General features: G+C 35.0%; 1 protein-coding gene across 1 annotated transcript; it reads left to right on the forward strand.

The window, feature by feature from the left end:
* The first annotated feature begins 1,603 nt into the window (after window positions 1-1,603).
* LOC129754321 (uncharacterized) lies at window positions 1,604-14,521 on the forward strand. The gene is made up of 4 exons (XM_055750299.1): window positions 1,604-1,900; window positions 2,125-2,333; window positions 2,401-2,596; window positions 12,504-14,521. The coding sequence occupies exons 1-4, from the start codon at window positions 1,858-1,860 to the stop codon at window positions 12,785-12,787; spliced, it is 732 nt and encodes a 243-aa protein (XP_055606274.1). The 5' UTR covers window positions 1,604-1,857; the 3' UTR covers window positions 12,788-14,521.
* Window positions 14,522-14,943: the final 422 nt, after the last annotated feature.

A 14,943-nucleotide genomic window follows, 5' to 3' on the forward strand; every position in this document is an offset into this window, starting at 1 on the left:
TCCTTATATTGAAGTTCTCCATTTATAATTTTCATTTTAAGTCGCTTAAGAAAGTTTTATTCATACATTCGACTTAGTAGAAAACTTCTATCTCACAAAAATACTAAAGTTTGGACAGCTGTTACGCTTATAAACGAATCAGATGTAAAAAAATGACCGGTATTTGGTGTTAAATTCATTCTAGAATCAAATAAACATTGACGTAAAAGTAACCAATGAAATTAAAATTTTGATTTTAAGCCAGATTTTTGGATGAAATATTCCTCTGTGCATCGATGAAAGTAACTCCTCGTTTTTATTACTTGAGTCTTCATTATACACATTTAGCTTATCATTTCAAAGATTTTAGCAACGATTTAAAAAAAAAGTGTAATAGGACTTAAAAATGAAAAATCATTGAAATTGAAAAGTGTTTTCATAATGCCCCAGTTAACGGTACTGATCTGAACAGTTTGGATAAGAACTCATTGAATTGAGGGATGGTTTAAAATAATGACTGCTCGATTGCCCGATTAAATACTTTGATTCAACTGTTTTCAGATTTCAGATTAGCGAACTGGAATTGATTGATAGATCTTTAGAGCGCTCTTGAAAAAGCTTGAATTAGCATTTACAGTACGAAAACTTGTAGTGCAAGTTATATCCAGATTATGATTGCATAACAATCTGGCTTTAGATGTCCTACAAAATTGTTCTTAAAAATAGAATAAAAACTTAATTTACAATAATTTCTTAATACGTAACTATCAGTACATTCAGAAAGGATCTTTGTATAAATTTATATTATTAAATTAGAACTTCTGATATAGCTCAATTTGCAAGTCAGTTGCCTCCTGTACCAATGTCCAGACGACTAATCGACTGATCGAAACAAAAAAAATAATTTAATTTTTTGCTGTTAAATATACGAAAGATTTGTTAAAGACTGTAATGAAACTACTGTAAAGAATAAACAGCCTGAGAGACATCCACGCCTTACAAAGGACGAACCTGCTTTTCTTAATTAAGTTTAGTCATATCCAACTGTCATTTCAAAACAAAACTGTCCAGTCCAAAAAAAACCTCCACTAATGCGTCCACCAGAAAACTGTCCGGTTCTCAAAACTCACTTTATATTTCATTAATAAGTCTTAAGTCGCAACGATCTACCCAGTCGATACGCCTGACGGTGTGGTGACTCATAATTCAAGTCTGGTATTGCGTATGGCGTTTTTGTTTGCTTGCTTTCATGCTTGTCTCCCAAAAGGCGTGCCCCCTTTTTCGATGTGTTTGGATATTTCTCGTCGAACTACTACCTACTCAAAAACTACGTTAGCCTCATTCCATCAGAATTTCGCTTTGGTGAGTCCGAACACAAAGCATTAAAGCATACCACCATCATAGCTAATCGACGTCGAGTGAATGAGCAAGTTTCTACCCATGTTGGTTTGTTTTTCGGGTCTTCGCTTTATGCAATGCACCGTAGCATAACGATGAAAGACTTGGAATGAACATAAACAAAATACATTCCGACTGAGCCAAGTGTGTGAATGGAGGAATGCGGATTGATGAACGTAGAAGGTAGCGGGCCCAATAAAATCCGGCAAACTACCACTACAAGCTGAGCTGGAGCGTTCATTGATGATAGTTTCTGTATAGGTCATAGTTTTTCTGCTGTTTCGATCGAAAATGTTGGCAGCATAAAGTCATTCCTGTACTGTAGCTACCTTAACGTTGTTCATTCATTCGGCTCAGCCCAAAAGCAGGACTTAGTGGATATAGTAGGAGTATAAGTGTTGTGTCTGCAAGGTGTCGTCTCCCAGACTGGAAAATTAAGACTTGTAATTGCTAAGGAACAAAACCGCAGTGCCTTTCCGGATGTCCTCAACGATCGAGAAAAACGAGTATCCCAAGGCATCAAGTAAGTTTGGGTTCGAAACGGTACGCCCAAAGGGTTTAAAAACGGACTTCAAATTTCCATCTTCACCTCAAACGGGGTTGATGAAGGTGGGATGAATCAAGAGTACACACCTAGCTCTACAGTGTGGGTCAAAAGCGTTTGACCTAGTTCGAGAAAAACGTTTTCCCAAATTTGAATTTTCTCTTAAAATTAAAATTAAATTATTTTTACTTTTTTTCCAATAGATGCCTTGGTGCTCGGTGCAATCCTCTCCTATGTGGCCTCGATATTTTTGATGATGAGCTTTTGCTCCCCATACTGGATAGTATCGTATGACGAATCGTTCAGCAGCTTCAAAAATATGGGTCTTTGGGAGTATTGTTTTAAGGATTTTAGCTATCCGTATTACCAATTTCCCAAACTTTTCAACGGTTGCCATCACATTTTTAGTGAGGTAAGTTACTATTTCCAATTAAATAATTCTTGAACACATTGTAAAAGTTTTATTTAAAAAATTGTAGGAATACTACGTGATTCGTGAATATTTGCTTCCGGCTTGGCTAATGATTGTCCAAGGTCTTGTAACACTTTCGTTTATCTTCACCTTTGGATGTTTGATTATTATGGCCTGTGAGTTGGTGCGTTGGCCCCTGAAGCTAGTGCTGCGCTACGAATGGCTGCTGACTTCTATTTCGTTCGTGGGAATCGCTACTTCTTGTAAGTACCTAGATTTTGTTTAAATTTCCACCATTTTCTGTTAATTTTCTACCATGAAAGCACAAGTTTCCACAATCTTCATAGTTCAACCCTTTAATCCATAGTGCTGTTTAGGAACAGTGTTTTTAAAAGTGAATTCATTTTTAAGCCTTTTAAAACTGAATAAGAAAACGTATTTATTTCAACGTAATATTAAAAAAAAGCACAATTTTAAAGAGCATGTTTAAAAACGTTTTTGTCACAGATGCAACATGCACGTTTGTAACTACATGATGATTCATTTTTAATTTCTTTTACATTGAAAGTTTTCGTATTAAATCATTACTTTAGAAACTTGGACCTAAACCTAAAAGGTGAGCTAAATTTTTATAATTAAACCTTAAGTAACGAAATATGGAATTCACTTTCATGGATGGTGAAAATCTTTGAATTTGTTAAAAAATGTGGTAGATCAAACTTATTTGATTTGAGCATAAAATTAGTTTTTTTTGAAAGCCTTCAGTTTCTTAAAAAAAAAACTTATTCCATGCTCAATTCAAAGCCTTCAATTTCTTGAAAAAACTTAATCCATGCTAAATTCAAAAAATCACAATCTTCCCAACGCTTTTGCAAACTCAAAGATTTTAACCATCGATGAAAATAAATCAAATTTTCACAAATAAACATAAGAGATAAAAGCTTTTCGGATCAAATTTGCTTGGTGCAAACTAGAACCAAATTCATGATTAAAGTTTTTTGATTAAAAAAATAACTGCAATAGTAATAATGTTAAACAATACACCGAGAAAATATAGAATTTTGTGCAGATTTTTTAGGTGAAAATCAGGTACTGTGGATGATTTTTTAATTAAAATTGGTTTTTTTTCCAAAAATAAAACTTAGAAAATTAACTCATGTTTAACTTTATATTTGTGATTTTCAGCTGAATTGTGTGTAAAAACTAATTTAAATTCTGGAAATTAAATTGACAAGCAAATTTTCAAGCTCATGATCTCTTGAACTCAATAACAAGCTATGTATATCTTTATCTAAATTTTGAATCTGCATTCAGAATCTGAATCCTGAACCTGAATTCAAAAATTGAACTTTGAATCTGATTCCGAATTTCTATACGAGTTCTATCATGTATAAAAAAGATATACAATTTCTGAATCTTAATTCCAGATCAAAATTTTAAATATGAATTTCAAATGATGAATCTTAATAGGAGTTTTCAATTTTGGATAGTTATTTTGATGCTTTAAATCATGGGTGGCCAACATTTTCAGCAGGCGGGCCAAATTTCAAAACTGAGATTGGCTGGCGGGCCGAACAACAAATTGTTCTGGAGTATTCAAAGAAAAATAATAACAGATTTTTTGAAAAAGCTTTTAAAAAACATTTGCCTATTGTCACATCGAGTATAAATTGATGTTAATAAGTTATTTTGGTCCCCTCATATTGTTACTAATTTTCGCCATTTGATATGTAGTTGAAATATTACGCAAAACGAAATGAATTATCCCTCCCAACTCACGTATGTACGTCAATCTTTTCATGTAATTCAAAACCATCTCGGTTTATTTATCCCAGAAATAACAAATCACGTGTCTACAATGGACGTTTAGTCAATTTTATGGTCTCCAAATATAAAAATAACCACTCATTTTCCAAAGTTTTCAAGATCACCGTTCTCCTTAGACAAATTTGATAGACAAATTAGAAAAAAAAAACAGAATGGAATTATTGAGAAAAAAAATATCGTTGATAAGCTTTTGACATTTAAAAGAAAAAAAAAATCAACGAAATTTCGTTAAATATCAATAATATTGATTTTTCAAAGTACAAGCCAAGGTTGCCAAAATCACAGTAAAATCTGTAATTTCACAGAATTTTGAGCAAATTTTTATCACAGAATCTGTGTTATAGAAAAAAAAAAATGAAAAATTCACAGATTTCCCAAAATGTTTGAATTTTAATTTTTTTTTATTTTAATTATTTTGACCAATATAGAATTCAGATTTTTTACATGGAATTAAAAAAGAATGATAAAATTGGTAATTTTTGATTATTGAACCCAACGTAAATGTAAAAAAGACCCGATTTATCATGAATTTTCAATAAGATTAAGTGGAATAGCATCACAGAAAACCATCACAGAATTTTTGAGTAAAATAACAGAAAGTCAGAATTTTTTTTTCAGGAACACAGAATTTATTTCGGCAACCTTGGTACGGACCCCAACTTCAATTGAATCGAATTTTCGAGTATCTCGATTCGACAAGTGTATTGGGAATTGGGCCTTCTATAAACAGGATCAATATGAATTTGATTTTTTTATAATCATCGCATCTTTTTAAAGCAATAATTTTGCTTAAAAAAAGTCGTTTTTAAGAGAGATTTTTCAGCAGAAAACTGGTTGTAGTTGAATTCTACTACCCAACTCTAAATTCTGTCTAGTTTTCCATTATCGATGTACACAAATACAGAGCACGTTGCCTATTGAAATATATTTGAAATTGGTTCAATTTTCGTAAATATACCCTTTTCAGTTGAAGCTTAGCAAAAAATAACAAATTGTAGTAAATTTTGATGGATGAACGAAGTTGTTGAAATAGTATACAAGTTACGAAAGGTTGAATTTGTTGTAAAAGTATAACTTTTATTATGATGTTGAATGATTCGGTGATTTTTTTACGATTTTTAAACGATTTGGATACGATCTTACAATTTTCTGAGGGCACCCAACTAGAGTTCGCTTGAAGGCTCTTCATACCAATGATATGTAATCATAAAAACCCAATCGGAAAACATTGAAAAATGTGTAATGGAAATTACAAATAATGTGTCAAATACCGTATAATTGTATGTAATCGATATTGCTTTTTATTCAGTGACGGCAGCCTTTTTTGTAAAATTATATGAGGCCCTCAGAACCTAAGGAGCATAAGTGAAAACATGATTGATTTTGAGTAAATAATGCCAAACGATTCTCCATGTTTCAAGTTATATTTGGTGATTTTTTCAGATTTTTAAAGTTTTTTTGAATACTTAAACGTTCGAAAGAAAATTTCAAATGCTCGAAAAATTCAAAATTCAAAAAGATTTTCAGATCTTTATTTGGAATTTAGTATGTGTAGACACAGGTATATTTATAAAAATGATGTATGCATACTAAGAAAAACGTTAATTTTTTAGAACATGACTTTTCCGAAAAGAGCTTCGCTGGCCACAAAAAGCTGGTCGCGGGCCATGGTTTGGCCACCCATGCTTTAAATGATTAAAGTTTGCAGAAGTTTTAACTTAGGTTTTCGAGGTTTTGGCATCCTATTTAATGACAAACGCCTTTGCGTTTCGCGTTAGGAGTGAGTGAATAGCCTTTAGCATTTTCCCCTTTTAATGTTTTGCATCTAGACTGTTAGCTTTGTTGTGGAGTAAAGGGTGTATATATAAACCAAATTTTTTGGGGATAATTTCATATTATGCCTATCAGGCCCGTGTGAAGGGTTCATGAGGGAGGGGGGGGGGGGGCTGCTGGGGATTTCGAAATTCAAATTTAGCTAGAAATTATAACAACACCAAAAAATGCACAATGAATAAGGAAATTGTTTTCTAAACCTATTTCAAAATAATCAGAATCAGAGTTTCAAATCAAATGTTCAAATGTTGTTTCCAGTAAGTTATTTATACATTTTTCTAAAAATAAAAATTTCATTTCAATATTCTCGAAACATCAGAAAACGAATGTGAATGTAAAATATACAAAAAAAATCGTTATTTTATTTGAAAACTAAAATAAAAGGTGATTAAACTTTCCATATTTCAAAATATAATATGTGGATGAAAAAGATAAGCTTTTAACATTTCATATAGATTTTTTTTTCAATAAAAACGTCTTACCATTTTAAAAAACATATTTATAGAATTTAATTGATGATTCTTATTGTAGAGAATATGAGAGTAAAGATAGACAAATGTATGAGAAAAAAATAAAAGTCCTTCTGAGTTTAAGTAACTCTCCAAATAAGGTATTTATACAGTAATTCCACATTTGAGACATACGAGGTCTGTGAACTCACTAGCCACTCCAAACCAGGAGAGCTTGATTATACTGTATTTGTTTTCTCCACTCGTGGAGTGTTCCACCGTACCCGATAAAAACAAACACAAATCGTCGCCAGTGTATTGCTACCTCGCTCACTCACACGCTCTTTCGCAACACTGACAAAATTTTCGGGGCAACACCGCCCGATGGCAGTGCAACACCAAGTCAAAACCAGTGCAACACCGTCCGAATAAACAAACAGTTTGACAGCACCTAGTGGTGCACCAGTGCAACACTAGTGCAACACTCGGCATAAACAAATACAGTATTACATCGCATCACTAATACAAGCTTGCTAAAAGCTAATCGCTCGAATGTGGATGAGCGAAGCGATAAATTAATTTGAATCGGGTCCGAAGAAAGAAACTTAACGAAAGAATATTATGATTGTGTGTGTGCACTCGAAGTAGGAAAATATTTCTGCTTCCCGAAGATCGACGAAACAAGTCAGTTAATAGAGTATTGCGGTAACGAACGGAGTATTCGACAGCGAGTGGTTGAAGATATTCCGAACGCGTGTAGAAAAATATCCGCCGGACTCGACACTTATCAATACATTTTGTTTAAGTCTGCAAAACGTTTGGATTTTTGCTTCACAAATATCTTAAATTCAATTTAGTTTATACATCTTTGAACATTCGTTAATAATCTATTATTTTACAGAATTTTGAAATGTAAACAAATCGGAAACTTCGCAGAAGTCAAAATTATTTTTATTTAAAATTTTTTTTAAAATGTTTTAAGGTTTTGTAAGAAAAGTGCAGAATTATCTTTTCAAATTTATACCAATGTGATGTAGATTTTTTTTGTGAAATCAGCGTTACAGCGTTTTTTTCGAATCGATTTTATTTAAGGATGAAATAAAATAATCATCAATTCGAAAGTGAACTGCAGTGCTGATTTCAAAAACAAAATCAATATAACATCAGTAAATACCAGTTGAAATCTGAATAACATAAAACCATTTATAGCAATTTTCAAAAGTTTCAGGGCACCACAATTAATCCAAATTCACTCTTAAATTCTTTGCACCTCAAAAACCTGAATTTTATGGCCTTGTGTAATTTATACAAACCCGTTGAATATGGAGTTGAGCATTTAGAAGAACATTAAATTGAAATTGAGGCTGAAATTGGTTTCTTGAAAAATATTTCATATCAGCAAAAAGTTTGTAATGATATAAAAGTTTTTTTTTATTATCAAAGGAATTAGTACACTTTCTAATTAAAACCGATTCTAAAGGCGAGATAGGATTTTTATGTGACCAAATTTGATTTTCAATACAAAAGGATTTCAAATCGAAACTGACAATTAAAAATCAGTTTAAATTCGTGAACGTCATGTAGTGTCATAAAATGAAATGTTCTAGGTCTAGAGTGATGTAGCATAAAATTCGGTGAGGACATTTTCAGGCATGTTAGTTAACATTTATTTTTAAAACGCCCTTTGGGATCAAGTAATTTCACGTAACTACGGTGAATTCATTTCTTGAATAGAAAATCTGAAAAATCTTCATCTTTTACTCAAATTGCATTTTAAACCTAATGGAAACTGATAAACTAAGAACGGTTTTTGTGATAAGTAGAGCTCATATTGGGCTACACAGTAAACGAAAATTACCGAATTCGGTAATTTTTTTTTACCGAAATCCTAACATGTTTAAATCGTTAAACTGTTCGGTAATTTTTTCGGTAAAAAATAAACGAACATCGGTAAATCGATTCTTCATTTACCGATGTTCGTTTATTTTTTACCGAAAAAATTACCGAACAGTTTAACGATTTACACATGTTAGGATTTCGGTAAAAAAATTACCGAACTCGGTAATTTTCGTTTACTGTGTACTTGAATCCACTGAAACGGATTTTGTTTACATTCGCTTTAAAACCCTTTTCACGTGTTGGTGCTGAAATGTTTTTTTTTGCTTTTGCTACATACACACGCAAAGCACTGGGTTTGCTGACTGCTTGGTGTTAGCCGGTATTTATTCCCATCCCGTCAAAATATACATGATTGACACCCCGATAGTTCCGGTGGACCGTCATCACAAGCCGAATATTTTTAGCCTCGAGGTTGACTTTGACATTAGTCCTTCTGAAGAGCCTAGGGGCCGTTCAAATATTACGTAACGCAATTTTCGATCATTTTCGACCCCCCCACCCCCCTACGTAACACATTCGTATCTGATTTTCGATTAAAAACCCACGAAGCGTAACAAACTCTTACACCCCCTCCCCCCCCTAAATGCGTTACGTAATATTTGAATGGTCCCCTATTGGTGAACTCGATTTTGATTCCAGAAACTGTAATTTCGAGCTTGTTGCAGCTGTTCTCGACTCAACCAATTGGGTATGTCTTGATGTGGCTACAAACGTGGAATCTGCTGTCGATTTGTTCTACTTTAAACTGTAGACAGTTTTGGAACAAAATGTCCCTTTAAAGCGCCCCATATACATTCAAATCTATGAAACACGCATGGTGGAATTCTGATCTTCGTGATCTACGCAACCAGCTTCGGAAAGCACGCAAATGTTTCAATCGAATTCGCTCTGAAGGCTGTAAACATCATGTTAGACGTTTGGAAAGCGAATTTAAAAATTTAAACAAGCCGATTTACTGTCAACGAGTCTCGTGTCTTCAAGTAAACATGATAAAAGACCCCTCATCGTTTTGGACAAATCGGCTTTTATATACGTTTCGTCGTCCATCACACAGCAGCCATATTTTGTCAGCATCTTCTCGTAGAGTTCCGTCTCCGAGTTTTAGCCGTAGATTGATGCCGCTCATCGCGGTTTGGGAGGTTCTGTATGTTGTATGTATGTATGTAGTCCAGCTCTTTTCTTTGCGTTCTGGATGTAGCTCTGCGACATGCCGACCTTTTTAGCCAAATCACGACTTGAAACGTTGGGATTTGCTCTTATCATCCGCTTTCCCTCCACCTTTTCGTTCCCCGGTCCCGGTTTTCTTCCAGCTCCTTTACCGTGGTCCAACGTCAACCGCTCCTGGAACCGCTTCAACACTCTGGAGATGGTTGAATGGTGAATGATCAATATTTTTTAGGAAATTCCAGGTGCTTGGAAAGAATTTGTTCTCTCAACTCGCGTTGGTTAACCTCCATTTTCGTTGACTCGAAAAACACGACTTCGAGATTGACAGCATGTAATCAATATACATCAATGAGAAAGTGTGCAAAATTTGGTTGATTTTTACCCAATGATAAAAAGATATGTCCTGTTGAATGTGTCGCAATAATTTCGTGTTCGCCCTTTAAAACATTGTGCCGCATCTGTTGCTGCCCGATTTGCAGTATCTCAAATCGATCACTTAATAAAAGGACGTTTCCTAGTGCTTGGAAGGTTGCCGAAAATTTCCCGATAATTTCCCGATTCATAAATCATGATGTGTTACGTTAGTTTCCTGAGTAATAATCTGGAGAAAAGTTGTCAAGTGGAGTCAGTCTATATTGACTTTGCAAAAGCGTTTGACCATATCCTGCACAGAATACTCCTTGCAAAGATGGGTCGCATAGGTTTACCAGCTTGGTCATTTGATTTGATTGCTTCATATCGATTGCACCGACAGGCTTTCACGAAAATTTGGAAGTCACGATCACGAACTTTCGACACCCCATCTGGAGTACCGTAGGGAAGTCACCTTGGACCCCTTCTGTTCATAGTTTTCGTAAAAGACCTATGTACAACTTTTCAATCCGACACTCTGCTTTATGCTGATGACCTGAAGCTGTTTAGGAAGATTATCAGTGCTGTTGACTGTCTCGCCTTACAAAACGACGTCGGCAGATTAGAAGACTGGTGCCGCTAGAATGGAATGACGGTAAACGCCAAAAACTGTAAGATAGTCAACTTCATTCGTGCACGAAACACAGTCAACTTCAAATATCAACTCTTGGGATCGACATTGGAGAATGTCAAGTCCATTCTCGACCTGAGAGTGAAAATTGTAAACAAACTAACATTCGCTAAACACATCGCGCTCACGCCTGCGAAGGGGTTTGCTGCATTAGGAATTTTGCGTCGTAGCACGAAAGACTTCGACGACGTCTATGCTCTGAAAGCAGTGTACTGCTCTTCGGTACGTAGCATTATAAAATACTCTGCTCATGTATGGGCTCCTACTCAGAGTACACACTGTTACCGACTTGAACGTGTCCAGCAAAGCTTCGTTAGGTACGCTGTCCAGCGCCCTCCTTGGAACTAACCACTTCGACTTCCGCCGTACGAGCAAAGGTGTGCCCTGATAAGTATTGCTTCTCTCGAAAAGCGTCGTACCGAGCTATAACATGCATTTTGTCTTAACTAATCGTGTTGACTCTACTTACGTACTAGCTAGAACGTGTCAACCTTTACATATCCATGAGGACACTACGACAACGTCAGTTCCTCTTGATACCTTTTCACCGTACCACATATGCCCAAAACCATCCCATAGATAAATGTTGTGAGATTTAAATTAGGATTAAGCAGTATTTATTAGTTTTAAGTTAAAGTCTGTACGGTATTCACACCAAAGACGAACTTTATAAATAACCATAGAATAATGCATACCAAATTTCAAGCCATTCGACTGATTAATCCTCGAGATCTAAAAAAAATGTATGATGGCCCCTTCTCTTTTTTATCTCCTCAGACACACTTAAACAACCATAGAGTCCATTCTCAAACAAAATTTATTTCCATTTGCTCGATTCCTTCTCCAAAATTGTATGGGAGCCCCCTTCGCTCTTTCCTCAATAGAAGGTGGAAGGGCTTCAAACCATCTTGGAAACATTTCGTGTACCCAAATATCTTCGCATGCCAATTTTGTTTCCTTTTGCTTGTTTAGTTTTCAAGTTATACATAATTGTATGAGTGCCCCCCTCCCCACTTCTTGTCCTCCCAATGGAGGTAGACAGGGGTCTTAAACAACCATAGAACCTTTTCCCATGTCTTAATATCCTCCTATGCCAAATTTGGTTCAATTTGCTTCACTAATTCCCGAATTGTTTAAAAATCTGTATGGGAGCCCACTCCCCTCTTAAAATCTCCACAATTAAAAGGGGATAGGGGTCTCAAACTATCTTAGAAATAGTTGATCTTCTTTAATACCCTGCATGCACAATAGACACCTCCCCATTTCAGCGATAGAAAGGGGTCTCAAACTATAATATGAACCTTCCCCAGCCTCAAAAACACCCACCTGCAAAGTTTCAAATAAAACTGTTCAGTAGTTTCCGAGTCTATAAGCAACTGACAGGCATGCAGAAATTCCTTTTTTATATATCTTGCGTGAGCTTCCATTACGTCATATGAAACAAAATGTAAACTAACAGTTTTATTATAAAAAGTACTAAATCTGTCATGAAATAGTTGCAACTTCTTTTCACTTAGAATATTTGTTGTCTGGGCAACATATTCGAGATGTGAAATACAAACACAGACAGTATTTCAATGAAAATTGATGTTTACTTGCAGAGCTACCTTTTTACTTAACTCTAAGCTTACAACATTCGAGGATATGATGGCTAGCATCTTACAAATGCTAAAACCACCAACCCATAGAAAGTGTACTATGTATGCCGTGACCGGGATTCGATCTCTTGACCGTTGGCTTAGAAAACTTGAAGGTTATCCTCTACACCACGAGCTGCGGCTGTAATGTTTACTTTTAAAGAATCTTAAACACGTTGAAGCTTGAAAATGTGAAATTCCATTTTTTTAAATTACTGTTTAGAAGAATTTGATTTGAAAACATGATCTTTCTCCGCACAACTTCGGAATCATTGCATGAGTTTTAATCTAGTTATATCATTTCAAATCTTCCCAGCCTTCTTCATGTTCCTGGCGGTGGCCATTTTCGGGGGCAATGCATACCGGCGGGATTGGCTCATGTACCCTAAGTTCAATGTGCTATCATGGTCCTACGCTCTGGCCGTCGTTGCTTTCATGATCCTGGGCCTTGCTTCGCTGTTGCTCTACAAGGAAGCTAAAAAGTCCTACGAACTGCGCCGCGAAGCCAAGAATCTGGTCATGCAGATGCAAATGCAGGAACCTGGCTATCATCCATCGCACCACACCAGCCGAAGTCTGCACAGCGGAGGTTATATCTAAGCGGTAAATTTACTAAAAAAAAATAATCAAATTACTTCATTCCTTTACAATTACATTTCGTACATGTGCGAAACTGCAAGCCGACAGAAAATTTGTGCACACATAAATTTAGATGTTCTGTTAGACAGTAAGTCCTCACTCGAAAGAAGAAAAAACAGCAAACAACACACAACAACGCTAAGAGAATCTCATCACAGATGAAATGATGCCTGCCAGGATCCAATTAGAGACTGCTTCCCAAAATACATATAAAAACGAGATGAGCGAGAGAAGAGACAACACGACGAGTAGAATCAACAGTTTCCAGTTTGCATGAACCATAAGTAGATGGAAAAAAGTGGAGGGGAGAACGTAGAATTTTCACCCGAAACTAAAACATCATCAACAAACAGTATCACAAGTAGCCCCCTAGGGGACATAAACAACTGCACTAAATGTGGCCTTATCAACGTAAAATGAAGTAAGAAAAGATACGAAACAGCCAGCCAGGGGAAGCGCAAATGTTCTAACGAAAACACGCAACAGCATAGTTTTAGAAGAAAAAAGTTTGCCCATTTAGTTGTTTAACTAAGTGCACGTCAGTCGTTTTGCGTCAGCCTTTTTTTCTGTTCTATCCTTTCATCCAAAAACATCAGCTAGTTATTGACGTCGCTTTGACGATGCTGCTGGCGTAGAAGTAATGTAGAAGTAGAAGAAAAATTATGTTTATATGTTTATCGTTTTTTTTTGGAGGAAAATTTATAGTTTCAGTTTACGTGAATCACTCCAATGGCAAAAACTGTTGTGTATTAAAAAAATCTTAAGATTTTTACCGTACTCGAAAAAAAAAACCCACTCACGAGGGGTCACTCTGTTGGTGATTTATTCCACAAAAAGTGTTAACACGTGTGATTTTTATAACAAGTTTTTGTTAGTCACACACAAGTCTACAAAATTTGCTTACAGAATCTCAATAAAGAACTTCTTTGAAGTTGAAAATTTTTAAGTCACGAATCAAAAAAAGATCCCTCGTGCTGGAACAATCCTCTTTTGCGTACTTCAGGGACATCCTATAGAGCAAACATTTCGATGGAGGAAACAAAAACTGTATTTTATTACTTGAACGTCCGTCCATTCTAATCTTCTAAGTGTCGTGTAGCTAACCAAAAACAAAACAAAAATTCGCACAGAAATAAAATCTAGTTTTGCCATCTTCAGGATTCACATAAAAGACAAAAATTATCACCAATTTGTTTAGACAAGTTTCGTTAAGGTAGCTATCGAATGACGACTCCTCAGTTGGAGAGGAAAAGAAATTTTGTAATGAAAACAAAAAAAAACTTTTAATTAGTTTTTTCTCTTAGTTAGTAACGAAAGCATAAAAAAAACTTCGAATCTTAACTTTACGTTGCCGTCCAATTATATATATGTGTACCTTTTTGTGTTTTTTTAACCTAAGAGACCAATCGATCGAAATCGAATATACTTTGTTCAAATTTGAAGCTTGCTTTTAAATATACAAAAATATCGTACATTCAAGTTTATCAATGGAATAGAAAAAAGCGTACTAAGTAGCTGTATAACGGGGTACTGGAAACCTGAGAATCAAAAAAAAAAATTTCGATGTAATCTACTTTACAAACCAATGCATTTTTTTGTAACCACATACATTACCTAAATAAATAAACACACACACATATTTTACAAGTCACACGATCTACAAAACTTACGAGTAATAAATGTTGTAGAAATGGAAAAAAAGTTTGTCTTTTACTATATCCAACATGTACTTGAGAAACATCCCTAACTCATCAAATCTGTTTCAAATGACTAATATCATTAAAACTTCTAAAGCACTCTTATAGGAACCAGCATCTCTAGAATTCAAAATTCGCAGTTCAATAGTTTTTAGTATAAAAGAATTGATGGCACATTTTTCGTGTTTGTTCTGATGAAGCTTTTAATTTTTCAGTCATACACATTTCAGGTTTAATTTTAGTAAAAAGGCAGTTGGAAGCACCATTGTTAAAAATAACCAATTTAAAATCGTGTATTTATATATATGAAAATGGATTTTTGTCAGTCTGCCTATCTGTTTTCTAAAGATTCGGGAACTATTAAACCGACTTGCGTGAAACTTCGCAGATGGAGGTATTGAAGCCCGAGGGACGTTACTA

Source organism: Uranotaenia lowii, chromosome 3 (genome assembly GCF_029784155.1).
Source record: "Uranotaenia lowii strain MFRU-FL chromosome 3, ASM2978415v1, whole genome shotgun sequence".
Taxonomy (NCBI): domain Eukaryota; kingdom Metazoa; phylum Arthropoda; class Insecta; order Diptera; family Culicidae; genus Uranotaenia; species Uranotaenia lowii.